The sequence below is a fragment of the Mya arenaria genome, chromosome 12 (genome assembly GCF_026914265.1).
Source record: "Mya arenaria isolate MELC-2E11 chromosome 12, ASM2691426v1".
Taxonomy (NCBI): Eukaryota; Metazoa; Mollusca; class Bivalvia; order Myida; family Myidae; genus Mya; species Mya arenaria.
The window spans coordinates 54,617,304-54,642,908 of NC_069133.1; the positions used below are offsets into that span (position 1 = coordinate 54,617,304).

General features: G+C 34.5%; 2 protein-coding genes and 1 non-coding gene across 3 annotated transcripts in view; 2 read left to right on the plus strand and 1 right to left on the minus strand.

The window, feature by feature from the left end:
• Positions 1-964: 964 nt before the first annotated feature.
• Positions 965-9,969, minus strand: LOC128210791 (uncharacterized). The gene is made up of 6 exons (XM_052915143.1): positions 9,885-9,969; positions 8,666-8,879; positions 6,844-7,612; positions 6,568-6,655; positions 1,336-1,394; positions 965-1,081 (listed from the first exon to the last, which is right to left on the minus strand). The coding sequence occupies exons 2-6, from the start codon at positions 8,863-8,865 to the stop codon at positions 1,034-1,036; spliced, it is 1,164 nt and encodes a 387-aa protein (XP_052771103.1). The 5' UTR covers positions 8,866-8,879; positions 9,885-9,969; the 3' UTR covers positions 965-1,033.
• Trnal-caa (transfer RNA leucine (anticodon CAA)) lies at positions 4,650-4,756 on the plus strand. The gene is made up of 2 exons: positions 4,650-4,687; positions 4,711-4,756. It is a non-coding gene; the product is annotated as a tRNA-Leu (tRNA).
• A 51-nt stretch (positions 9,970-10,020) lies between the features above and the next one.
• The window catches only part of LOC128211228 (spermine oxidase-like), a 60,546-nt gene continuing 44,961 nt past the window's right edge, over positions 10,021-25,605 (plus strand). The window contains exons 1-2 of the mRNA XM_052915780.1: positions 10,021-10,396; positions 20,504-21,412. Of these exons, the coding sequence (XP_052771740.1) occupies positions 10,228-10,396; positions 20,504-21,412 (1,078 nt within the window). The 5' untranslated portion in view covers positions 10,021-10,227. The remainder of the gene's footprint in view (positions 10,397-20,503; positions 21,413-25,605) is intronic.

Genomic DNA, 25,605 nt, shown 5'->3' on the forward strand with positions numbered 1-25,605 from the left:
GACTGTTGGGCTGACTTTACTAGTCTTATTATAACAAAAACTTTTATATGTTAATTTTCACATTAGTAAATTAATCAACATTGCCTGATATTATTAATATTATTTTCAATTTAATCTCAATTTAAGTGATGCCCACCTTCTGTTCACTGTGTTTTATACAATGTAATTACTGATATTTGTTTCACTGTTTTGCTTAAACCTTTTTTAACTTGTTTCTGTGTCAACATCTCATGCAGATGATATGCCAAAGATGTAAATAAAAACTTGAAACTTGTATTTTGTTTGAGCATACTTAATATTTGATCTCAACTTTAGTGATACACTCATCATTTTCACTGTGTTCTATACACGTAATTTAATAAGTAACTATTTACTGATAAATGTTTTACTGTTGTGTTAAAACTATTCCTATGTCATCATATCATGCTTATTATATGTCAAATATGGTAATATAATTGAAACTTGACGACAAAGGTAACAAATATAAGAACTATCACAATTCACAAAATTTGTCACCAGATGCGAGATGGTGTGGTTTTATTTCATCGAAATTAATAATATAAAAAAATCAAAACGTAACGTTTGAATACGCTTTCGGAGTTGTACAAGCTTACAGTTATTCGCGATAATTGCACCACGATGTGGCCCTGGTGTGTACTTACAAGAACTATCTGATGGTTGGGATGTCTCAGAAGTAGCGTGTCCGCCGTCCAACCATGAGGTCTTGGGTTCGTTTCCCGGTCTTTTTAGTTCTCACATGAACGCTCAGTACTGGTGAGTTTTACCCAGTGAGCGGACTCGAGGGTGTTTAGAAACAGCTGTTAGCTCTCTACATAATTAAGTTAAAACAAATTGCTATATTTTTACTTAACTACCAGAAGAAAAAGAGGACGCATACTTAAAATAACATGGAACTTTATTGCTATCGTGAGTGAAAACAGAAGAACAAATTAAAAGATAAATCACGTGTATACTAGTATTCACCAAACATTACAATAAACAGACGAACTGGTGGTTTGGTAGGCATTTTCCTCTATTCTTCTTGAATGTTACACAACTCTTCGACCTTTGACATACTTTCCTGAAAAAGATGTATACTTGTTATCATTATTTAACATCTAGATAATAATGCATTTTAATAATTATCAAAGCTAAAGTAGTAGAAATTGTACAGAATGCTTATAAACGTGAATATAATAAAACAGTGGCAACAGTTATAACACATTTAAGAGCTGTCGTGTCCCACAGTTTTGTTACATATTTAAATTCAAGAATATTACGAATATATATATAATTTCTAAGCATCTGTCAACATTATTAAAGCAGCTAAAGTACCCCGGGGCCGTCTTCGAGATTTTCACTGTGTTGGTCCATCTTCGCGGACTCTTTCAACACTGAAACAGTAGATTACCTACTTTCATATGAACACTGATTGACATATATTTTGCAACGGATACCAGTATATAACGACGCTATGAGGGCACAAAATTGCCTCATATCAGTCGATCAAGTATACAATTTCCACTTTTGCCATTTTAAAGATATAATTAACACCCCCTGTAAGACAATGTCGGAGAGAGTCACTCGAAGCACATTTACTGCGAGGTTATTTTGAGATGAATAGTGAGACTAAAACATGGTTATTTCGCTGTTGCAAAATGTATATACATGCATGCTAGATGCACCAAATAAATCAATCCATCACTGAAATGTATATACAAATATATAAATAAAAAACAAGCAACGCGTACTGCCAAGTGAACACAATATGATCAGTTTTTACAGTGTACACAAATGTAAAGCCATAATAAAATTTAAAAGGGTAAAATGCAGCAACACATAAAACCATGTTAAGGAAGCATACACAATTTGTTAAGCCTGTGAAGTCTGGCAAAAGGGATAACAAGCTTTAACTGGGGAGTAATATTTAAGGTTGATTCGTCACATGAAACCAGAAACAAAGCGAGTATTCCAATCTAATGTATTCCGGGAAACCCACTTTGCTGAACTGTTTTGTTTTTGGACGATGTTTCATTTTTATTTTTTCATCCAAATTGTCACGGGTCCAATAATATTATGCATTTTTTTTAAAATAATGTATTATTTATTTGCGCACGTAGTTTTGTGTAAGAAATCAATGCTTCATTTATACATGTGGCATGATGTATTGATATATATGATAGTTCTGTTTATTATATGTCTGCAATGTTAAGTCTTGCAATTTCTTGCATACCGGACGTGTGTTTCCGGTCATGTGACCAGTGCTGGAAAACCCCATCTTACATACCCCATGTAAGATGAGTCACGCGCAACAACGCGCCACTTCTTATTTCATTTATTGTATGGTTTATGAAAAATAAATTATGTCATTTCAATAAAGCGCAATCAAATATATATCTTTGCAAGACTTTTAATTAAAATTGAAAATAAATAATCGTAAAAAAAGCTAATTTTAGTTACTGCGCTCTATGACGTCAGTAAACAACGTCGCACGCGCTTTTTGGTGTAATTGTACAAAAGTTCGTTTTCAACGTCATTTTTTCCACAAATTGATAATTTTAGATATGCAAGAAAAATTATCAATCATGTTTTTTCCGGTCCGGATCGAAAAATCCGACCCTCGGGCACGCTGCGTGGCCGATAACTCGGCAAGCCTCGTTACCGGCTTACGCATGTGCCCTCGGGTCGGATTTTTCAATCCGTACCGGAATGATAGATACTTATAATATTAACTTACTGACAAAACATTTGCTTTATGTAGATTTGGAGTTCCATAGTTTTTATTTAAGGAATGAATTGCGGGGTTGATGTCATTATCGGGGATATGAACGCAATTGGGCTGGTCAAAGTACGCGTGGAGTCCTTCGGACTCCACACACTTAGACCAGCCCAATTGCGTTCATACCCCGATAATGACATCAACCCCGCAATTCATTCCTTATATTTACACCAATAGTTCATTATTTCATTCAAGAATTGTTAAAAAAAATCTTCATTTCATTTCAGATTTTTTTCAGTTATCCTTTCTTACCCATTCTGTAAATGGAACAACCCGACTGTAACAGGAAACAATTTTTCAAATGACGTCACAATAACGCGGGAAAAGATCAATCACTTAAAATCACTTTTAAACGTAAAATTGAAACACTTATAGCAAAAAAACACATTTAAAATATAATAAATTAACACTTGCATTAATGTTGATTTATATTTTAAGGGACCTGCTGACACAATACAAAGAATAACAAGATCAATAGTTTCCATGTGTATTGTTATGCGATGAATTGCTATCCGAACATATTTATCCGAAGATGTTGCGTTCATCGATTGATAAACGCAATTGCCGAAAGACAGTTCATTTAGGGAATGGAAGTTGAGATGTAAATATATACGCATTATAACATCGAGGTCCTGGCGTCGCACAATAAAAGTATGACTCCGCTCTAAATCTAGAACATATATTTTCTAATGACATAATTTCAATATTAAACTTATAAAACATCTTCTTAACTATATCAGTTTCGTCAATACATATCAATTCGATGAAAAATGAAAACAAGTGATGTTAGTCGAACATTATGCATATAAACAATTATCCACTTAGCAGCAGGGAATGAATAAATATGACGTGAATTTTAATGAACAATATGAGTTATAAAAAAATATTAGTAAATTAGGGTCAACTACTGGTCAGGCCAAACCTCAGTCCAAGTCAAGTTTGGGGGCCATGGGTACAGGCATTGTCGGGTTATCACTCGGACAACCTTTTCGCATTTAAGTCACTGTGACCTTGAATTTTGACCCAATGACCCTTAAAATCAATAGGGGTCATCTACTGATCAGGTCCCGCCTTCATGTCAAGTTTGATGACCATAGGTCCAGGCATTGTTGAGTTATCACTCGGACAAGCATTGACAACATTTTCGCGTTAAAGGCCTAGTTTAAGGAATATTTGGCATGATCCTCCCCTGCTGTGCATCTCCTGCTAATTGCACCGGTATCACCGTAGGGGCCAATTTCCTGTGTATTCGTTTATTGGCTCAGGGCCATTTAGGGTCCATTTCTATCATAAAACTTCCAAAACTGCACAACAGAATACTCAGATCGGAGATCTGATAAAAGGGATCAAGGCAAGTAGATTAAGATCTATAAACAGAGGTTGTGTACTAAACACAGTTGTTGTTGTGTTTGTTTTTTTTTTTTTTTTTTTTTTTTGGGGGGGGGGGTCACTTATAGAAGGCTTAAACTAGGCCTTTAAAGGTCATTGTGACCTTGACCTTTGACCTCAAATATCAATAGGGGTCATCTACTGTTCAGCCCCAACCTTCATGTCAAGTTTTATGATCATAACAAGCTTTGGTCTACCGACAGACGGACGGACCATCCGACCGACCGACATGTGCAAAGCAATAAACACCCTGCAAGTAACTTGGTATATGTATATCTGCCCATACAAATCCAGTTACCTCTCTTTTATAAAATCCCGTTAAAACAGCAGTAATACTTTTAAGAATGAAATGCATCATTATGCATTCACATTTAAATAGACACTAGATTTCTTTCCTTTTTAATTAACCTATTAAACGAACAAAAATAAAATTACTATTTTTATAATTTATATTCATTTTTAAGTACATAATTCGTCAGTTGTCAGGATGGCCGAGTGGTCTAAGGCGCCAGACTCAAGGTAGCAGTTGTTTATATCGAGTGTTCTGGTCCACGTATGTGGGCGTGGGTTCGAATCCCACTTCTGACACAAACTTTTTGTTACCTAAAACAAAACTGTACATCGAATACATGTCGGTGTAAATTTTTGATTTTATTTCCTTGTCACTAGGAAGTGCACCCTTCTTGTATGAGACGACAGGTTTTTCTTTGTTCCCACATATTCTAGTTGATGTCTTAGGCTTTCTGTCTGCGTTCTACTAGCCTTAATTGTGACCTTTTGTCTTTATATAGACACATTCGACGTAAAAATCTTCCTCATCCTAAGCGTCTGACATTAACGGTCTAATCATAAAAAGTACCTTTCTGTCAGAGTTCTTGAAATAAAAAAACATAAAAAAAAAACATAATATAAACACAATTCACTAGTATCACATAACTAAATCTTTATGATTGTAAATAAAAATAGACAGAATGATGGTTACATTCAAATCAGGTGAGATTACTTGCAACACGTTACTTTCAGAAATCAATATTATTTTATCTGATATCATGCTGACGTTCAGGATCATGATAGGACGTCAACGGGATATTTTATTCGTACCAGTTATGGTTAGAGCACAGTTACTTGGTAATCATAAAAAAAATGTGTTATATTTCACTATGATACACATATTAAACAAATAATCTACCATTGGTCGTTTATTTTTACACATAATTATTAAATATTTTAATGAATTTCATACAATCTTATGATAAAGATTGTATGAAATTTTAAAATATTTAATGTATGTAAAAATATACGACTAAAAGTGGATTATTTGTTTATTATGTGTATCATAGAGTACTTAAACACATTTTTCATGAATCTCAGACCAATCGCTCAACTCAGGTAGTTCGACTGGCCAAAAATGCAGTCCAAATACCAAGTAACTGTGGGTTAGGGTAGGATATATGTAAAAGTGACACTCGATTCAAAATCAATACATACACAACATACACATGTATAACAAACATACATATTGATTGATAAATCTTAAACTACTTACTAAATAATGCCTTTATAATTTTTTTTTTACTGATAACACGATTGTAACCATGTATTTAATAGCAGAAAGTACAAACATATTAAATGATTGGTGAATGCTAAAAGAATTACTGTGGTCTGCTATAGTCTCATAAGGTAGAAATGCTCATTTCGTTTAAATTAAACTCGGTATCCTTCATAAGAACCATCGTTTTCCGCATTTATTCATGTTTTTTGGAACATTACAACAATATTATTAATTGTGTTAAATCTTATTTGGGAGTAAGAGTGCATCTTTAACGTTTCCGTTTTCGCCTATATTATATGAAATTAAATAATGGGTATGAAAGAACGCTAAAATAGATAATAAAATATACAACCTCTGCTTTACCCCTTTAAACGATTAGTGCGTTCGTGTAAATAGAAGTTGGGCGGCTTATTCGTCCATCTGAAAAAGGAACAGAACTAAGGGCACACCAATAAGTGTACATGCAATGTTTATGTGTTCGCATATTTTCGAAGCACAATTTGCCTCGACTCAAAACCCTTAGATAAAGGTGCAAAATAACAGGGAAATTTTGCGATGCAGCATCGGCAAGGTTACGACTTTCATTTGTATAATAATCGTAAACAAAAATAATAATAATCGTAAACAAAAATAAAATAAAAAGTACATACCGTCTCATTGGGCGCTGACATTTTTAGTGCCTGGTATAAAATCTACGCCACGCGATCACCGCAATTGTATATGGAGACTGATTTCCAAAACTCTTGAAAAATGCATTTTCAAGATTCAAAATAACCGAAAGATCATATAAAAACGTATCCTTGCAACGCATGGAAAATAACATATTAATTAGTAGCTTTCCGTGTACCATTCGCCTGAAGTTTATGTCTCCTATTCTGCAATATCTGTATTTCAATGTGCATCATTGCAAGGGTTTTCAGTACTGAACACCTCACCTGAAATATTTCAAAATATTTAATTTTAGATTCAAAATAGTACCAAAAGTGGATAAGAAAATGAAGCAAATAAAGACTAATGAATTGGTTCAACTGTAAAAAATAACGACAGCTTTAAAAAGACAAGCCCCATTTTCCGTCTGGATGATACTGCATTGGTCTACTACATGTACATCAAATCTACTAACCATTTCTTGAAAGCATTTTGATTTCCTGTGACAACGTTTTCTGTTCTGTCTTTTAGCAGGCTGTTTTGAAGAATCAGACCGACTGATTTTGTATAAGTCGGAAGGTTTCATAATTCCATTGTCCTCTGTGTTGTCCTTACGTTGTTTGTGTTTTTCTCCTTTGCTTCCCCCCTTCGCAAGTCCACGTTCTTTGTTTACCTTTTCCTTGTTTTTGGCAACACTTATATATCTGTTTAAAACTGTATCAGCTGTGTTTGTCTTTCTGAAGTCTGTTCCTTTCTGAATTTCACCTAACCCTTTGATATCGCCTTTTGTGCATGTTTGGGAAGCACTATTTTGTGCAGCGATTTCTTTGCCAACATCGCAATCTCTTTGTTCCATTTCGTCGACATCAGAAAGTCCCAAATCAAATTCTTCACCAGATTCTGAATTACCATCTTCAACTACTACCTTCTCAAAACCTGCTTTGGTTATATCAGTATTGATTATTGGAACATAGGATGTTTGCTCCTTATGTCCGTTTTCAGTTATGACAATATTATTTTTTTGCTCGGCTAGTTTTAAGTTGCCGTTATTTCCAGAATCATCTTTGTCCTCCACCGCAAGTAAATTTACAGAGATGTGTACGTCGCTTTTGTTAATTTCTGATTCCAAATCTTGAGTACCGTTAACAGGTTCGCTTTGGCTGAATTCAAATGGTGCATATATCCCTGGCGATGTTTCGTGCAAGTTTTCTTGTCCTACATTTTGGAAAAGGCCACATGCAAACCTAAAATGTTAGCAATTTTTGATACTCTGACATTTTATATATGCAATGCTAGGCATTATGTTTACTATCACATCCTACGCACAGTCGACATTAAGGTCTAGAGTACTAATATCATACTTGAAAACGTGATCATGGGCTGTCGAGTATAATTTTGTCTAAAACGTACACTATTACGTAAATCCTTTGAGTTTATATACAGTATACTGATACACATACAAATGTTGTCCTTTCAATTTTAGGTTATTGTTTATTTGAAGGTCTTCATCGAAATGAAATGTTCAAGTCTAGCGCAGCAATGCAAATGTTTAGTGTTCTCAAATGAACATGTTTTCACCCCTACCGCTGAAATATGTACCCCGGTAAGAAACTGAAGAAACATAAATGCATACAGGTGTATTGTCATTTTAACGGATCTATTTTGGGACATATTGTTTTCTTCTTTATTTATTAATCTGAAATATGTCCTTGGAATAAATTTTGAATGAAATTTATTTTTACCGCATTTAAGATGGTGGTGTTGTTGATTTCTGAGTGCCTTTTATCCGTTTCTCAAGAAATTTTCCGGCCAATGACTTGTCGTTTTTAAATGACGGTGAAAATTAACATGCAAGCAAAGCTCTTGTGTTTATTTTAATGATGTGAGCATATACTTAAAACTAAACGTCACAACAAAGCGAATTATAAAATATTGTGTGATCGAAGCAGAACGGAAAATACCCAAATGCCCGCGTACATATTTCACCACTGTTATAGAGGTATGACGCTTGCGTTTGCGTTATATTGGCGTTTATACAAATAAGTTCAGTATTTAACGTCGATTAATATCGAGTTTGAATTAAAGTAAAATATTTTGAAAATTACCGCAATTCTATTTTTTGTAATATGGTTTCAATCATTTTTTGAATTTGTTATAATTTGTCCATGTCAGTAAAGTTACTTTAAGGGTTATAATATTCTTAAATACTCTACTACAAATCTAAAAATAAGTTTACAAAATTACGTCATATAATAATGCTAAAATCGAATTTAACGTCAAATCAAATGAATACGTGCCTTTCTTTTATCTTGCTCTTTGTTTTAGGTGTCACTATTTGAATACGACTTAGTCGAAGAGGAGAAACTGTTTGTTCTGACGACGTTGCTGGAGTGATTCTGGTTTTATCGGCATTGCACTGTTTCTTGCAATGTGTCGACAGTTGACTCGTCTGTGAAAACGGCGCTTTGAACGTCCGTCTGCGCTGTATTGCTGACATCGCAATCGGTTCAACTTAAAAGTATTATACATGTATGTGAAAGAATCATTAAAAGCTAGTGGGGACTTTTAGTTTAGTTATAACTTATAACACAAAACATTAAATCGCGGCCAGTGAAGTAAGTATAGGCTATAATTGTCTGCCTTTTAGGTCAAAACGATGCGTACAAGTATACTGAACAGCCAAAATCAATCATGTGAAAATGGCCAAAATCTTACGGTTCAGTCCAATGCCGAGTGTGTATGCCTGCTATGATCAGGCCTGTACTGTAGGAAAAGTAAGGAAATATGACGTAGATACGGGTCAGTTAGGGTAAAAGTCTATGATTTTCATTAAACCGACACTGTACGTAACAGTACAGACATATTAAGTGGATTGTAATCTGCGGAAGGGTATTCTCAAAGGGTATTCTAAAAAAGGTTTGCCATTAGTGTTGACTGTAGTAGCACAATGGTAATGGTACCAGTAGGTACATATTTGTATAGAGCAGACCAGGTAATGACCACGAAATCACTGGCGTGGGTTTGGGTCTAAGAGAGTACCATCATGTGGTGTTTTATGAAGGATTCGTGTTATAAAGTATATAAAACTGTAGGTAAGAGAGGTAAGAGAGTATCATTTGTATTAAAAAGTTCATGTTAGATTATGTTTCCAACTTCAATTTGTAATCAACTTACTAGTAACTCCGGCTTAATAACATGATTGGAAGTTTCCAGTCTACACTACTGGTACAGCCGTAGCGGGCCACCATTACCCTATTAAGTACTATAGGAAGGTGAAGGAACAAGTTATTTTATATCAGTCTGCAGGAGTTTAGAGGTTGCAGTGTACTTCAGTTGACAGCTTAAACTAGAGGTGTTCCAGTTTCTGTCTGTAAACTTGGACTTGTCAGAACTAACCAATACTAATAGTGGCATGTAACCCTACGAGGATGCAGACGACAAAGAAATAAATAACAGATGTATCATAGTTTTGACATCAAATACATAGAACAACATTTTAGAATTAAACATACTTACCACAAATTCAAAGTGTTGCTTCAGTGCCGGTGTCAACAGTTCTTTACGAATACACACGTATAAAGATTTATGCTGTCAATAATTTAGTGACCTGTGGCCTTTTTATGGGAAAACCACTCCTACATGATGACGTCAGATCGACGAGAAGCTTGTTTAGTTGTTATGTATACAGTGACAGAGTCAATGTAAATTACCCAAAGAGAGTGGTTGAAATTTTAAAAAGAATCTAACAACAACAAACGTGTCCATCATACATTTGGATAGAGGTTTTCATTCATGATTTTGTGATATTTGCTTCGTATATAACACAGGAAGGTCACGATTGTGAAGTACATCAGACAAAATGGCCACCGACGTGCACGAAAGCATTAATAAGACAAAAGTTCTAATTATTGGTGCTGGAATATCCGGGATATCTGCTGCAGAATTTATGGCAAAGAATGGATTTACCGATTTTAAAATCCTCGAAGCATCAAACCGGACTGGCGGTAGAATATGGACATACGAACTTGGTATATCCGAATTTTTGTTACTTTCCAAATTTGTCCGAAATTTGGTTCATTGACATTAGTCCATTTAGTACAGTATCTGGGCTTAGAAAATATATATATTTAAATAAGGTACGACACACATATATTTTTTATGGAACATATGAATTATAATAACCCCTTTCAGTTTATGAAATTACTTTACATTGATACAGTATAAAAAAGGATTTTTTAGCAATCATTAGACTGAAAAGTATCATTATATATCAGTGTTCGAGCAAGGCCTTAATAGCAGGGTGGTACCGCTGCCCTTTTTCAGCACCCTGCTGCCTTTTTACTATACCCTACTGTGTCCTTTTGTTTGATGGTCTATTTTTAGATATATTTTTAGATATATGTATAAAAATAAATATAAGTATACAAATAATAATATTATATATAATTTGGACACCAATGTAAAGTAAAGATAACAGCTAAGGTATTAATAACAAACTATAAGTAATTAATGTAATTACAACAAATACACAATGTCAAATGATCATTGGCTCTTGCAAGTGGCCTTTAGTGCACATCAAATGTGCCCTTTCTGACCTAGCATCCTGCCCTTTTTCAAACACTGGCGGAGCATTGATACATTATATGAATAAGTGATATGTTGTTTTGACAACAGTGAAGCTAGAGTCAGAGATAAGGAGTGGTTTGCATGCATCGTTCATAAGAAGGCCAAAGTCATTTTACTCTAAATAATAATTTTAGCTCATCTGTGAGGCATTGTCATAATCTTTGTTGTCATTTTTTCATTTGATGTTTTCTGTGTGTTAGTGAAAAAACTTGAATCTAACCAAACACAATAACAGTATTCTAATGAAACAAGGTGCCAAAAACAATGCTCAAAATTCATAACAGGTCAATGACTCCGGCTTAAAAGGGATTACTTCCGGTTTCATATGGTCATATATTATGTTTTTGCTATTTTATGTGAGATGCAAAATGCTGATAAAAAAACCCATTCATACATGTATACATGCATCATAATCTAAACAGTATTGAAAATTGATCAATATTATGTCTGTATTTACCAAAATCTCTTCAATGAGTATAAATGTAGCCAGTTTCTGCTTTGTGTTTGTTCTTAAAAATACCTATAAACTCTGGTTAAACAAATCAACTATCATTGCCATTATATTGTTTGACAGTGAGTCCTTTTGATATTTTAAAGTTTAATATGATAAATGCACCATTATTGATACAGCATTGGCGCTCAGTCTTGCGTTAATATAATTTCATCTGAATTTAGTTTACAAGGGGAACCCACATGTACATCCAAATTTAGTTCTGTTGCTGAATGAAATATTTATGATTGACATAATTTGTGCAATATAAAGTTGGTGTTATGATGTTCAGACAACAACTATGAACTACTTTCAAAGTATTTTACTTTACAGATTAACAACTAATATAAATTTGTATGTTAATATAACTGTTTTGATGCAAATCTAATTTAAATACAATACATTCGCACAACTCGACAAAAAAAGTTCAGTGATAGATTTTTTTTTCATTTATATTTATACCCTCGAAAGGAACAGCCAATCAAAGTAAAGCTGAAACACTGTGACACCAAACATTAATACTGGCGCAAATAGAAAGTGAAAGTAGATTACGCAGTAAATAATATATAATTGTATATTTTAAAGTTAAAAGAAAGCAATTATGTTAGATAATAAACCGTAATAACAATGTTGGATTGGCTTTGTACAGTGGACATGTCAAAGTATTTTTGATACAGTTGATCATAATTGCTTATCTAAATGTCACATCTCATATTACAGGACCGAGGTATATTTTAAGTAACAGCCGAGTGAGACAAAGTCAAAACCAAAAATTGCACTATATTAAATATAAAATGTTAAAACTAATTCTCATGTTATCATTGTCGGCAACCACAGTACATTTTCCATTACGGATAAGTAACAGAAAATGTACATGTACAGCTTTTGTGTAAATAAATGTACAATAATTCTTCATAAATCTCTTGAAAATGTATTCTGATGATTGGTTTTAAGACTTTTGATGCATATTACAAATGTGCATGTAAAAAGCATACATGTCCTACTAATTTGCATGCACCAGAGTGTACCTCTATTAAATAAATAATCAGGTTAAAAGGTCAAACATTTTACTTGCCCTCTCAGACTCTGCTGCAATAATGTGAACTACTTTTAACCACTCTTTCTGTTGTGTTACTGTATTTATAAATATCAACTGAGAAGCCATAGCATTGGAAAATGTCCAATTTGTATTGTTAAGCTTTCTGTTCACATGCATAATCTATTGAGTTTGTGGAGAGGTCATCCCCAAGTAATCAGATTTAGTAATGGTTACAAGTTATATCATTTAGCCATACCATAATTGCTAACTAGATGGCCTGATTCAAGCTAAATATACATATAAGTATTTAATAATTATTAGTACATATTTCAAAGTAAAACAATAAGGCCTAAAAAAAAAATTGTTTGGTTAGGGTTACATCCTTAAAAAAAATAGGTAGGGTAGGTAGGCTTTTTATTTTTTTTAATTTTTTTTTTTGTTAGGTTTTATATAAGAATATAATTTTCATAATTGGAGAATGGTGTTAAAGCTATCTTCTGTACAAGCATTTAAGGTTTAAACTTAATATTAAAAAGCAATTAAAAAAAAAACGAATTTTTTTTTTTTTTTTTTTTTTTTAGTTTTTCATTTTTTTTTCAAACTGACTATAAAAACGGTAGGGTCGGCGCCTATTCCGTAGGTAGGGTCGGGTAACCCGAACCAAATGTATTTTTTTTTTAGGCCTAAGTACTGTACTTCATGTATTTCTGTCTGTACAAGTTACCTATAAAACAGTTTTGACTCATGTTAGATGTCCATCAGCCCCATTTCAACAAAGATCTCTAAGTCAATCAGAGTCATAACATGATCTTTGTGTCATATTTTTGTTGTTAAGCAACACATTTGTGTGAATTAAACTTTCAGTCAGAAAAAAAATGAACACAGAATGTTGGAATAAAAAAAAATCACCATGTTCAAGCCATTGGTATATAAATTGGTGATATTTATATAAATTTAAGATTATTGAAGTTCCCCTAAGGTCCTTTAAAGAAAAGCATGAAATCTTTTCAAAACAAGTGTATGTAAATATTTTATTGTATACAAGAAAGCGAAGGAACATGACTGTCAAGTCAATGAAAAGTTTAAAATCCCTGTTTGCATATTAAATACTTAGGTATGAATACTTCTGTATTAAAAGCCATTTGCAACATTTTCGCCCATGTGTGTGAATGCATTTTCTATAATTTGAACTCAGTTGACCTTCAGGTCTCCCTGCTGTAGAGGTCGGTGGGTCAGGTCATTGTCCCTAGTGTTCAGCTTCCCATGACAGTTTTTGTTCTATTCCCTGATGTTTTAAATGGATAGGTGTAAAATTATATTTCTTTTTATTTTGTTCTAAAACTTATAATTTAATTAGTTTACCACTCACTGGTAAAAGCGTATTTATAATTGTTGACAGACATGTAGAACTTTATGCAAAAGACAAAAGTTGAGGTTACTTTTAGTCAGTGGGAGCTGTCCACTGGCACAACATTTCACACAGCCCATGATTTAAACAATGTTCTATGTTTTATAGATTCCATATATTTTTTTTATGTGGCAAAACGATTGTTCGTTATGCTTCTGGGCTGTAGTTTTATTCTAAATTCTTAACAAAATCAATAGTTGTTATCAAGACAAGCCAGGCTAAGTTTTGGTTTAAATATGCCTTAGGTTGTTTTAATAGATTGTAAAGAAACTGCACTATTTGTTTCCTTTGAAGATACATTAAAAGCTACCTAAAGGGTTTGAACCATTATGGTAGGAGGTAACCACATCCATTTTATTCAATACTGAACCAGACTGCCTTTGCCGTTAGATAACTATAAAAATATGTGAATCACTAACGGATCGTGTGGATCTTGTCCTCTTTAGACTTTTTGGCATCAAACATCACATTTAGCTGAGCTTATAAGTGATTCAATGTGGGCATCTTCATTTTGTACTTGTACCAAACTTTTCATATTTAATAAATGTAGGGCAGCAAGAACATCAGGAGACAAACCTGCGGTCTGACTCTCTGACTCGTATCACCTAACAAATGTTAGTTTTCTTCTTAATCATCTGAAATCCATCAGTAAGGAGTAACTCATGGGGAAACAAGTCATTTAAATTCACCATGTTCACCTTGGGTGTTATTTGGTTTGCCTGCTCATGTAAATATTAAAGCCCTTCCTTGTCTTCAGAGGAGGGCAAAGAGGACTGGCAATGGCACTGGGTGAACTGACACTTATAGACTGATATATTTATGATTCAGGAAGACCAATCGTGATTCCATGTAACAATCACATCAACGTCCTAGAGTAGTCAGAGCTTAGTTTAATGTCCTGTTTAAGATAAAGTTGCTTTATCAGTGCATATTATTCAGTTTCTATTCATCATTGTTGAACTTTGCATTAAGTACACATTCATACATTGATGTCATTGATGTGGTGTTTTGGGTGTGGTTAAAGTTAAACCAGCATTACATTGATGATTATTCGGTTCTCTGAGCACAACATCACAGTTTTGGAACAGTAAAAAATACCCTAGTTAAGCTAATTAATGTTTGAACATTTCATTTTATGTACCAAGATGCAAAGCTGATTAATGTTTTAACATATATTATTTTATGAACCAAACAGCAGAAAGTGTCATGTACATATTTTTTATATACTGTAAATATCACCACTTATTGGTGCTTTTTTAAACAAAAACATGGTCATTCAAATTTATCGGGTACAAACAGGATACAATTTCACAATGATGTTTACGATTGGAATGTTTGACAGTAAATTCATGATAAAATGCATTTGGCCAATGGATAAATTGCATGACTGTACCGTTCTGTTTTCAGTAAATGTAAAGGATTGCTCTACTAAGAAAATAAAAAAAAATGTTCACAAAAGCACTTCCTCTTTACACCATGATTTAATTCTTTAGACGTCTGAACCTTTTAATATAAATATATATAGATATAATATATTGTAGTATACAGATAATTTACTAACTCTCATTTCATTTCATGAAGTTGCTACATGGAAAATGCATTAAAGAAATATAACACACCACTGAGGGTCATATGACATTATAAGGACCGGCCAGTCAGCCACCGAAAGTGTATATGGACCGAGGCGTTAGCCGAGGTCCATTCACCTTCGGGGGCTGACTGACAGGTCCTTATAATGCCATATGGCCCGAATTGGTGTGTTATATTTCTTATATTATACCGAACATTTTATAGAACCATTAATTATTTTTAATGCACTTAAGATGTGTTTTATTGAACAAAGCTTATAATGTTAACTTGCGACAAATCTACGTCATTGTGAAAAAAGCAAGCCGCACCTACTTGTTGCATGACGTCATCGGTCCATATGACATTTTTGGCGAGGTCCGGACCAGCCAAAAATATGATATGGACCGGTGACGTCATAAAACTGGATTTTTATCAAAATACAGTGATGTACGGACCGATCGAGTTTATATATACAAAGAAGGGACACATTTATGTGAGGTATAATATTCAGTATTAGTTATTTTTTTTTTTTTTTTAATTGAACCATTAATTTGGCATATAACATCGCTGCCAACTTCATTGTTTAATTTAAGCAATTTTAAACAAGGCATGCATGTTGTTGGAATTGACCGAAGTAATGAAAAAGCATGTTTCTTTGATTATGAATACAATCTTTCAATGAATACATTGGAGTAAATGTGCATTTGTAAGGCAGGGAAATAATTGAATGAGATAAAGCATAATACAACATGTCATAATATACAAATATTTATAATGCAGACACTGTGCAGCTGTTACAGTTTTAAAAGGAACTTCAATTGTGCTGTGAGGCCGTGATTAAAAAACCCACTTTGTTTGGTCGTACTGACCTACATTTGAAGAGGTTGGTAGGTGCTGTTTTTTTACCACCTAATCCATGAGCTGCATCGCACATGTTCGGACCCTATAAGCCATCTTTTTTATGTTTCAGATGATCATTGTTACTAAACATCAAAACAATGAAAAATATTATGTCAATTATACAATCTCTATAAAACTTCTCTTTGAATGGGAAGGTATTTTTTTGCATATTTTTTGTATGAAGTTCTAACAAATACCAAGTCCATGTCTCCATAGTGACCAAGAGTTCTTCATCAAGACTTACTTGGACAAAATTCATCCTGTTTGGTACGAATATTAAAATAAGTCATCAGACCATTTAACATTTATATTATATAAAGACATAAAACGTCAAAATTGAGCAGTAAAACACAGACATGCTTGTAAAATTGTATCTTTTACAATTATCAGATATACATAATCCTGAAATATCAATTGAAATTTGGCAATGTGCCTCTCGTTTGAGGCAGCAGTATTCTTGTTGGAAGCGGCAGCATTCTTGTTCGGGGCATCAGTATTCTGATTGAAGGCAGCAGCATTCTTTCTGAAGGAAGCAGCATTCTCGTAGGAGGCAGCAGCATTCCCGTTGAAGGCAGCAGCATTCTTGTTGGAGTAAAAGCATTCTTGTTGGAGTAAAAGCATTCTCGTGTGGGGCAGCAGCATTCTCGTTGGAGGCAGCAGCATTCTCGTTGGAGGCAGCAGCATTCTTGTAGGGGGCAGCAGCATTCTCGTTGGGGGCAGCAGCATTCTCGTTGTAGGCAGCAGCATTCTTGTTGGAGTAAGAGCATTCTCGTGTGGGGCAGCAGCATTCTCGTTGGAGGCAGCAGCATTCTCTTTGGAGGCAGCAGCATTCTCGTTGGGGGCAGCAGCACTATCGTTGGATGCAGCAGCATTCTCGAAGGGGGCAGCAGCACTGTCGTTGGATGCAGCAGCATTCTTGTAGGGGGCAGCAGCACTGTCATTGGATACAGCAGCATTCGCGTTGGGGGCAGTAGCATTCTTGTAGGGGGCAGTATTCTCGTTGGAGGCAGCAGCATTCTCATTGGAGGCAGCAACAATCTCATTGGAGGCAGCAGCATTTTTTCGTTGGAGGCAGCAACATTCTTGTTGGAGGCAGCAGCATTCTCGTTTCATGCAGATGCATTCTTGTTGGAGGCAGATGCATTCTTGTTGGAGGCAGCAGCATTCTCGTTTCAGGCAGCAGCATTCACGTTGGAGGCAGCAGCATTCTCGTTGGGAGCAGCAGCATTCTCGTTGGGGACAGCAGCATTCTTGTTGGAGGCAGCAGCATTCTCGTTTCAGGCAGCAGCATTCCTGTTGGAGGCAGCAGCATTCTCTTGGGGGCAGCAGCATTTTTGTTGGGGGCAGTAGCATTCTTGTTGGAGGAAGCAGCATTCTTGTTGGAGGAAGCAGCATTCTCGTTTGAGGCAGCAGCATTCTTGTTTCAGGCAGCAGCATTCCTGTTGGAGGCAGCAGCATTCCTGTTGGAGGCAGCAGCATTCTCGTTGGGGGCAGCAGCATTCTTGTTGGAGGAAGCAGCATTCTCGTTGGAGGCAGCAGCATTTTCGTTGTAGGAAGCAGCATTCTTGTTGGAGGAAGCAGCATTCTTGTTGGAGGCAGTAGCATTCTCATTGGAGGCAGCAGCATTCTCGTTTGAGGTAGCAGCATTCTCGTTGGAGGAAGCAGCATTCTTGTTGGAGGCAGCAGCATTCTCGTTGGAGGAAGCAGTATTCTCATTGGAGGCAGCAGCATTCTCGATTTGCCATGTTTGTTGAAAGGCTATTGTGGTGTGACAACTTGAAATAAATCAATATAATGTTGGCCCAAACCAGATATTCTCAAGAGATTTAGCATATATTGTGACAATGGCAATACTTTTATAAAGCAAGTCCAATAACTCTGGCCAAAATCATTTTGAGTTATTTCTCTTAAACATCAACTGAGAAAAATGGTAAGTGCCTGGCCCAGGCATTAACTTAATTGCTGTGCTCTAATGTGTATAATATGTGCTCACAAGTTGTAAAACATTCACTGATCTCATATAAAACATTGAGCATCATTGAGGTCCAGACTAGCTTCCTGTTTACGTTATAGTTATAAAACATGAAAAACACTGAGGTTCATTACTGTCTGTGTAAAAACACAAAACAGGAAAAATGATATTGTCATTTCCTGTCTGATGGGATTTTGTCTCATCCAAAATGTATAAATTTAGATTGAACAAGTCTTTAAATGGTATTGTATAACATCTTTCGCAAAAAAATACAATTTATCACTCAGACAGTTATATAACTACATGTTAACATGAAATCCAACCAGTATGTTGATGTCTTAATGGAAAAGAATGAATCAGAGATGGAACATCAATCACTTAATATTAATTGCTGAGCATGCAAGGACATTAGGATGGAAGCTGTAGTGTTGGTAATTAATTACAGTTTTACAGTGTCACTTAAGGTTGATGAGATTAATAGCGTATTAGGCCTAAAATAACATATTTAGAGTGTTCCATCCCATAATGACCAAACAAATCCGCCTGACCAGAGTATGAAATGCCTAGCTTCCAGTTTGTTTTGTTCTTTCAATCAACATCCAAGAAATAAAAATGTGTGAATTAAGTCACAAACCAAAGTCGAGGTGTTGATCAAATAAACCTAGGTCAGAAAAGTATGTTCACATTTACTTCCAAATAAACATTATCCAAACTTCTTGTTTATTAATATATAGATAACTGTTTGTCTGCAGACTGAACCACACTTAATTTACCTGGTTGGGTGGGAGGGGAAATGAAGAATATCTAAGGTCTGGCCGTATTTGCCATACTCTCCTTTATCTGTAACAAACACGTGCAGTTTTATGTAATCATCATGTTCTTAAAAATAAAGTATTTCTGGCATTCAGTAAAACAACCCCTGTGATAATGGTTCTTTGAATTTAAGTTCCTTTTGGTGAAAAAAACATTCTGACTGATAATAATAGTTCAAAAATGTGCTGGTATTATATACAGTAAAAGTACATATCCATTATCATAACATTTACTTTTTTAACAGTGCTCCTAATTTGGTTGCACTTTTATAATACAAGCAGATTATAGTACTCTTAAGGTTTCGTAACATCATATATTAATGTAAAAAAATAGCAACATTATTGATCTGTTAGATAAGCAGTCATCGAAATTAGACTTTTGGATGAACAAATCCGAATTCTTATAAGTACTATTGCTTTAATGGCATCATATTTTTAACAAGCTATGCTATATAAAATTCAGAGTTTGAGCAAGCCTGAAAGACATTTTACCAGTGCAGGGCTTGCGGGCTTGTGCTAATTTCAACCACTGGATAGGACCGACTAACTTGACCTTTTAGAACTTGGAAACATTGTAGGACTGACAATTGATCTGTTTTTGGAGCTTGGAAACTTCGTATGAATGACTGCTGATCTGTTAGATAGGACTAACTATATTTACCTATTACTATTAGAGTCTAAAACCTTGTAGGACTGACTACTGACCTCTAGGAGAATCTAATATCTATTTTTATGAAGAAGAAAAGTTCACTCATGGAGACAAACATTCAGAAATGTGAAAAGTGTATGATATTAGGCTATCGCTATTTAACATAACACTTGAATAGAAATATTTAATTAGATTTGTAAGATAGCTTGTCAATTTATGCTATGAATAAGATATATACATATAAATTTACAAGTTGATTACTTTGACATCATTAACAGGCCTCATCACCTTAGCATGGAATAATTAAATTTTTAGAGTTGACTTTATGTATATGCTTTGGTCGAAATGAACTCAAACACCCCAATTCTGAATTTTATATAGCAGGCTTGTTAAAAAATTTGATGCCAAGCAAAGGATAAGAATTCGGGCTAGTTCGTCCAAAAGTCTAATTTCTATGACTGTATATGCACTTACTTGTTGATTTAAGCAGTTTATAAAATCATCATTTATATATAAGGGCCAATTTCACTCTTTTTACAGGGTGGGTGTTAAAGTGACCTTATCAACTGCTTTTTGAGCCACTGTATAAATAATAAATGGGCCATAAATAGTTATTGTAAACTTTTGGCAGCAAAGTCATTAATAGTTTTTGTTGTTTTGTTTTTTTCAGATGGCAAGGGCATCAATGTTGAAATGGGAGCCAACTGGATCCATGGAATTGAACGTAACCCCATCTTTCAAATTGCCGACAGTAATGGCCTCCTCCAGTTGCGATACAAGGACAAGGGCCTTCGACACAAAAATGTGTTCTTGACAGAAACAGGACAAGAAGTGAACCAGAAAACTGTAAAAGACGTGGACTTCAGTTATGGACTGTTGATTCAACAGTGTGAAGAGTTCTATCAAATGGATCTGTACGCTCCGTACGACAGCGTTGGCGAATATATGCACTATGAAATTGAAGAGAAGTTGGAGAACTTATCAGACGATGAGCGAAAGTTGCGTGAAATGATCTTCGATCAGCATTTGAAGCAGGAGACGGTGGTTTCGGGATGTAATGACCTTAATGATGTGTCCTTGGGAGAGTTTGGTTGTTACGAAGAGCTGCCAGGTGTCCACTATACAATTCCGCCAGGTTTTCAGTCGGTCCTAGACATCCTGCTAAACCAAGTGCCTGAAAACAATATACTTTTGGAACACTCCGTTAAATGCATTCATTGGGGCAACAATGAGAATGACGGTCGTGTGCTAGTAGAGTGTGAAAATGGTAAGAAATTCAGTGCGGAACATGTGATCGTGACTTGTTCACTCGGTGTGCTCAAAGCGTCTTGTGATAGGATGTTTGAACCACCACTTCCTAAGGAGAAAAAGGAGTCTATTGAGAAGTTGGGATTTGGCATTGTGGATCGATTGAATTTGTATTTTGATGAGCCAATAGTGGACGCAGACATTTTCAGAGTGGAACTGCTTTGGGACGACCACCAATACAAGGACAACGTGAGAAATCCAACCGACCTTGCCACGTCATGGTTCAGGAAAATCTACTCTTTTGAGGCGGTGCACAGTAACGTAATTTCAGGTGGGTACCATAAACTGTTAGCTAAAGCACACACACAATATAAAAAGCATTTTACATGGCAAATGCATTAATGTATTATAGTAGAGGACTGTGACAATATATCACATGGCAAGCAATATACAGGGTTAGCCTACACTTGATGGAAATGTTGAAATGAAAGACTGTTTTGCTCCTTAAATATATTCTCAGGTTGTCAGAACTCGGGTCTTTTGATTTACAAGAGCACCCGGGTTTTGACGAACAGGAATTGTAATCGACCCGAAATTAACACATATCATAAATTTGTAGTATATATATATATATGTCCAAAATGTATCAAAACAGACAATTAGTCTTGAAAATTAGGCTCCAAGATCAGACCCTTGAGAACAGCAGTTTTATATATAGGTTTTTAGTCTTATAACACTACCGCCATTTCATATTGATTACTTCCTTGATCTTAGTTCATTGGTATATTTGAATAATAAGCTATAATTAAATGTTTTTGTTTTCTTGCAATTTGAGTGTTAAAAGCATGTAACTTCCCCCATGACACTGACAGATTTTTAATGTGCACTGGCATTTCGGAGAGCGGTCTTTAAATGAAACACTACACCATTCTGTAGAATGCAGATTTGTTTTGATATTCTGTTTGTTAGTTACACAATTGTGCAGTGTAGTGAGCTGACCTCCTGGTTGAATAAAAAAGACGTTATGAAAATTATATATTTATCTTAATGATCTGTAAACTTATGCCTATTTTTTTTATTTCTCTCTGATCTTGTATCTATTATTCAGTTTAATTGCTGCTGTCATTAGACCATAATTAAAAGAGTCGCACACCGAGGCAGTTCTTGTCTCAATACAAGGTTGCCTCCAAAACCACCTCTCTGTAGCTAAATTGATACCTTTATAGTTTTCAAACATAATTTGAGGGAGAAAATTCAATCAAAAAAGCATTTCTAACTTTCTGGTTTGTATTATAAATGACATAACATCACACTGAGGATAGTTATTACATTAGTTTTATGTCTAAAATACATCATGATTTTATTTCATGATATCCAATTAAGATAGTAAAATGAAGTTTTATTACACATGCAGTCAATGACAATACACACATGGGTAGCACTGGCTTTAACAATTGTTTAGCTGTGCCTAATTTTAAATAAACAACAAGACAGAATTTGCAACTATTTAGATTAACATGTGCAATACATGGTTAAGAATTAGCAAGTAGATAATTGTATGAAAGAGGCTCAAACTTGTATGCTTTCTAAATAGTTACTAAAGAAGATGTTTTATTTGCACTTAATATGGTGAATGTTTCACCAGTAAGGTCAAGGATGGATCAAAGTATTAGTTTTAGCCACTGCTTGATCTGCCTGGAGGAACCATTCTGTGTATTGATTAATACAAATAACTTATTGGCAACTTACCCATTTACTGGACATGGATTATAGACTTTCTATCACACAAGAGTAGACAGGAAATATGGGCATCAGCTTTTGGCTGTTTTCAGACTTTTCAGATGACCTGATTATCAGCGGATCTGATGTACACTGTATAACTACATGTACTAGCCTTTGGAGTGGACATTTATTGGAATGCTATAATCATATTGTGGGCTTAAGTTAGTATGTTTTGAAGTCAGATCAGGGCCACGTTTTTCTATATGTATAAGATGTTGACAGTTGTAGATACAACTTTATACTCCAAATTGTTGGCCATTGTCAAATGAAACATTACCACAAATTGTTGCATAAAGTTGTGTCAAGGTTTTCCCTAGGGGCATATATGTGCTTATAAACACAAATACCTACGGGAGTAAAATACAAGATATTATATAAAATTTGTTTCTTATTTGACTGTTTCCAAAAGGAAAACCATGTTTATGTCTGAATTATCTATTTTGTTGAGACTCGCTCGTATGCTATCAAAATGGAGTGCTCAACATTTGAATCCATTTAATTAAAATCTTTCGCATCCGATTGAATTCAGCTGATACTTTAGATGTAATCAAATTTAAACACATTCTAGATTCTTAATTGGTTTTAGAATGAAACAAACTTCATAACATGTACAGTTTTAATGTTTTTGGATAGCATGACAATATTTTCTAAGGCACACAGTTTTCTTTATTATTTTCCTGAAATAACTGCAACATTATGTTGCCAACTGCATTAGAGTGGTATTTAATACAGATGTTATGTCATACATAAGTTATATTATCCTATTTTTTTTGTGTAATGTACTTTTCAGCACAAATTATTGGAATATGATTTCAAATATTATCTTTTCTCAATTGCCTTATAAAAATAGTTCTAAAAATTACCCATAAGAAAAAATTACCCATGGGGTATGAATATATCGTCCAGGAGTCAAATTTGTCTCATTGGAAAATGTTCAACATTTATAATAACCCAACAATTGTTCCATTACCCTAGGGTGAATCTAGTCATATAAAAGCAACATCAGACTCATCAGCAAAAGTTGTGTAAGGCTTAAAAAAACAAAAACATTTGGTTCCTGTTACCCGTCCCTACCTACCGTTTTTATAGTCAGTTTGAAAAAAAAAATGAAAAAATAAAAAGTTTTTTTGTTTGTTTTAAAAAAAAAAAAATTAGTTTGTAGTTGAAAACCTTAAATGCTTATGCAGAAGATAACTTTAACACCATTATCCAATGATGAAAATGACATTCTTATACAAAGCTTAATAAAAACTTTTATTTAAAAGGATGTAACCTTAACCAAACAATTTTTTTTAGGCCTAAGTAGCTTAATTAGGAAGCTGAGAAACTCCTGTGTTTTAAGTAATTATTATTCCTCGGTAATTTCACAATTGGATAGAAATAATGTAATTTGTTCAGGTTGTGTTAAAATATCTGAAAATGAGACTTGTTTATTGCCAGTTTATTAATGGTAAATGTTATATGATAAGGTACATTAATATTACATTGTGGTGTCTTTGAGCTCGTTCAACTTTCTGTATATTGCCAAAATGAACCCTTACATAATAATTATAAAATGTTCCACATTTAAATCAGAAGAAAGTGGGATAATAAAATCATTTAGACAGAAACTCTGAACTACTTGACATCGTTCTAATGATTTCTTGTATCCAACTTTCTCCTGTTTTTTATGCAGGATTTCCCCAGCCTTTACTGCTCTTCTGTGGTTGGATCACTGACAAACTGACATTATTATGATTATATATGTGAACTGTAGGGAGCACTCAACATTTTCTTTATGACATTGTCACTATTCTGAAATGATGTAGAATGTTTTGCACTTGTTCCACCCTATCAGTTGAGTTCAGTGTTGAGGCTGCTTCAATTGCTGTGTTAATCATATAGGTATTGATTGCATTATTTCTTATAAAGAAGGCAAAAGACCCATTGTAAATACAGAAAGCTAAAAGTAAACAGTAGCACAGCTTTATCAATCGACAGAGTTATTCATGACATTAGTGAATGGTTTTATAACCCTGGCAAGGTGTATTTATGATCATAATAGGCCTTGTCTGTGTCTAGGTCATGTTGTTGAACCAGATCAAGGCCTCCTTGTGTAGAGACGGTCTTCTGTTTACAAACATTCTCCACCTTTTCATGTCACGTTCTGTATCGGCCTTACAACTGAAGTATTACTTACATTAGTCCTAAATATAATTAGTTACTCTGTACAATCGGAAATTGATCTCTTGTTAATTTGTATTCAATATTGCTATTAATAATTCAGTATATGTGACCATGACCATTGAGTATGTGTCATACTTTGAAGGTATACCGGTAACTGCGTTCTTTGGACCATCTTTGTGCCTTTGATCGTATTTAGAAGGAACAAACATGCATCGATGTTCCTGTAATTCATAATTATTAGCATGTGTCATAATTGTACATGTATTTACCGTAAGTTAGATGAATCAGTGGTTGAAATAAGTACAAGCCTGTAAGCCCTAACTGCAGGTTATATGTTCGATATTCCAATTTTTCAGAGCCAGCCAAATGAAGTCTTGTAGTGATATTTAATATATACAGAAATGTCAAAGCACTAATGTCTATAATTCAATAGCCTTTCTAAACTCATTTGTATGATGAGAAATGATACATAAAGAAGCACAAAGTTGGTTGTCTCTGACCTTCAAAACTTATGATGGCAATGACTTCTAAATTGATTATCTGGATTGACATTCGTGTTGTGTTGTACGTTGTGCA

What these genes read in the sequence shown, in the direction of transcription:
- LOC128210791 (XM_052915143.1), bottom strand. Translation starts at nt 8,865, where the DNA reads ATGTCAGCAATACAGCGCAGACGGACGTTCAAAGCGCCGTTTTCACAG. An exon ending in AAGAGCAAGATAAAAGAAAG is followed by an intron (nt 7,613 to 8,665) that starts GCACGTATTCAT and finishes CTAACATTTTAG; the next exon opens with GTTTGCATGTGGCCTTTTCC. An exon ending in ACATAAACTTCAGGCGAATG is followed by an intron (nt 1,395 to 6,567) that starts GTACACGGAAAG and finishes CTACTGTTTCAG; the next exon opens with TGTTGAAAGAGTCCGCGAAG.